General features: G+C 50.2%; 1 protein-coding gene across 1 annotated transcript in view; it reads right to left on the bottom strand.

Moving 5' to 3' along the window:
- The window catches only part of pde1ca (phosphodiesterase 1C, calmodulin-dependent a), an 88,392-nt gene that overhangs the window by 19,471 nt on the left and 66,421 nt on the right, over positions 1–2,500 (bottom strand). The window contains 2 exon segments of the mRNA XM_061239077.1: positions 212–284; positions 544–644. Coding sequence (XP_061095061.1) covers positions 212–284; positions 544–644 — 174 coding nt within the window.

A 2,500-nucleotide genomic window follows, 5' to 3' on the forward strand; every position in this document is an offset into this window, starting at 1 on the left:
AGTGAGAGAGAGAGGGAGAGAGGGAGAGAGAGGGAGAGAGAGAGAGAGAGAGAGAGGGAGGGAGAGAGGGGAGAGGGAGAGAGAGAGTGAGAGAGGGAGAGAGAGGGAGAGGAGAGAGAGAGCGCGCGCGTCAGCCCGAATTATTCATACGGTGGAAAGCTGGCGATGATGAAAATCATCCGATGATTGAAGGCCGTTGCGATGATTTAGCCGTGCGTCGCCTTCTGAGGTGTCCCCAGGGAGGCGTGAAGTCGGTCAATTCAGTTCCTCCCTCACCACCGCAGCTGCGAGGGCGGGAGTATCTCCGCAAAATGGCCGCCGGGCATAAGGCAGAGTAAGGACGATAAAACATGTTGGTTTTCCATCCTCCCTTTACCTGGGAGTCAGGTGTGAAGACCAGTGAAGATTAGTGGCCACTAATTTGTGCAGTTAATTACCCGGGAGTAAAGAAAAACTAGGGGCTGGATTTTGATTGGTGGGCCAGATTCGATGATCCCTGCTGTAAAAGGGCATGCCGGCACCCCCTAGAGGATGGAGGCTCACCCTTCAGGCTGCTGCAGGAAGCTCTTCATGGCTTTGATCTGCTGGAAGTGACAGGACATGTCCGTGGCCAACACCATCTCCACCACCAGGGCACGCACTCCCTGAGAGAGAGAGAGAGAGAGAGAGAGAGGGAGGGAGGGGGGGAGGGATGGAGAGAGGAGGGAGGAGAGAGAGGGAGAGAGAGAGGGGGGAGGGAGGGAGGGAGAGAGAGGGGGGAGGGATGGAGGGAGGGAGGGAGAGATAGAGAGAGAAACAGGGGGAGGGAGGGAGGGAGAGAGAATGGGGATGGAGGGAGAGATGGAGAGAGAACAGGGGAAGGAGGGATGGAGGGAGGGAGGGATAGGAAGAGAAACAGGGGGAGGGGGGGTGAGAGATAGAGAGAGAACGGGGGGAGGGAGGGATGGAGGGAGGGATAGATAGATTTAAAACCCCTTTTTTGGGACAATATTCACAGACTGTAGACCTTAAAAAATCACAATCAACAATAATAAATAACAAGCCCAAACAACCCCCACAAGCAGGGAAAGATGCAAAGAGAGAGGAGAAGAGAGAGAGAGAGAGAGAGAGAGAGAGAGAGAGAGAGATTCAATAATGCCTTTTGAATTGGAGAGAGATAAATGAAGTGGGGTAGACCTTGTGGCTCATTTGGCAGTATGAATGTAATTGTGACTGAGTGACTGGTCTTCCCTGATCGGTGGTGATGGGGGAGTCTCTATCGGGGAACGTTAAGGGTGTGAGGCAGTGTGGCTCCTGTCCTGTGCATCGCTGGCTGGATGCAGCTGCTGCTCTTAGCTCTAATTCGGCACAAACAAATTAAATCACTCATTTAGAGACGGGAGGACCGTGCGGTAATTTACGACGGCAGCGATTGGATCTCAGTGACTCGGCACACAGAAACCAGGGGAACCGTTTTATGACAACAGAGCGGCTATTATGTACTACCATTATCACAGACCATGAAAATACTTCCCATCTGAAGAACAAGAAGAGAACAGACTATGCATTTCAATAACGCTCGACAATATTAACGTTTGCCACAACTGCTTAGCCTTACAATGGCAAACGGGAAGTCTGCTTTGTAAGGTTTGGACTGCTTGTGGCATCGAAAATTGAACAGCATAGTCTGCCGCAAAATTCCAGCTATGCTAGCTTGTGTTTGAAAATTGAACTGGTAAAGCTGGTCATAATGTTTAGCAGGTCATCCATCTAGAGCTGGTGGCTGGTTTTAAAACATAGCTTGAGCTGGTCAAACCATGTCAAGCTTGGAGCTGGTCTGAACTGGTCAACCAGCTAAACCATGTCGAGCTGGGAGCTGGTCTGAACTGGTCAACCAGCTAAACCATGTCGAGCTGGGAGCTGGTCTGAACTGGTCAACCAGCTAAACCATGTGGAGCTTGGAGCTGGTCTGAACTGGTCAACCAGCTAAACCATGTCGAGCAGGGAGCTGGTCTGAACTGGTCAACCAGCTAAACCATGTCGAGCTGGGAGCTGGTCTGAACTGGTCAACCAGCTAAACCATGTCGAGCTGGGAGCTGGTCTGAACTGGTCAACCAGCTAAACCATGTCATATGCCAGCTGTCTGAACTGGCCAGGTTATGCGAATAGTATGCAAATCTATTGCAAATTTCTCCTGCACAACAAAATATTCACTGTCAATTCAACCCTAACCACGTGCACATCTTGTCCTACTGAGATCATTGTATTTGTCGATTTAACATGGAACTGCTAGCTTGTGTAATATACTCTGCCAGAGTCGATTGAACATTTTACTGCGTGTTGAATCTGAAATAGTCCATTCACGAGCGTCTGCCTAAGGTCGATATCAGGACTAATTGATGTTTTTTCCTTGGGTTGCACCTCTTCAGCTAATCAGATACAGCAACAGAGCTCCCGTTGTTCGGTACAGAGCTGACCATCTGCTTGCTGTCTGAACTGGTGAGTGTGCGACTGATTCTGT

This window comes from Conger conger, chromosome 4 (assembly GCF_963514075.1).
Source record: "Conger conger chromosome 4, fConCon1.1, whole genome shotgun sequence".
NCBI lineage: Eukaryota > Metazoa > Chordata > Actinopteri > Anguilliformes > Congridae > Conger > Conger conger.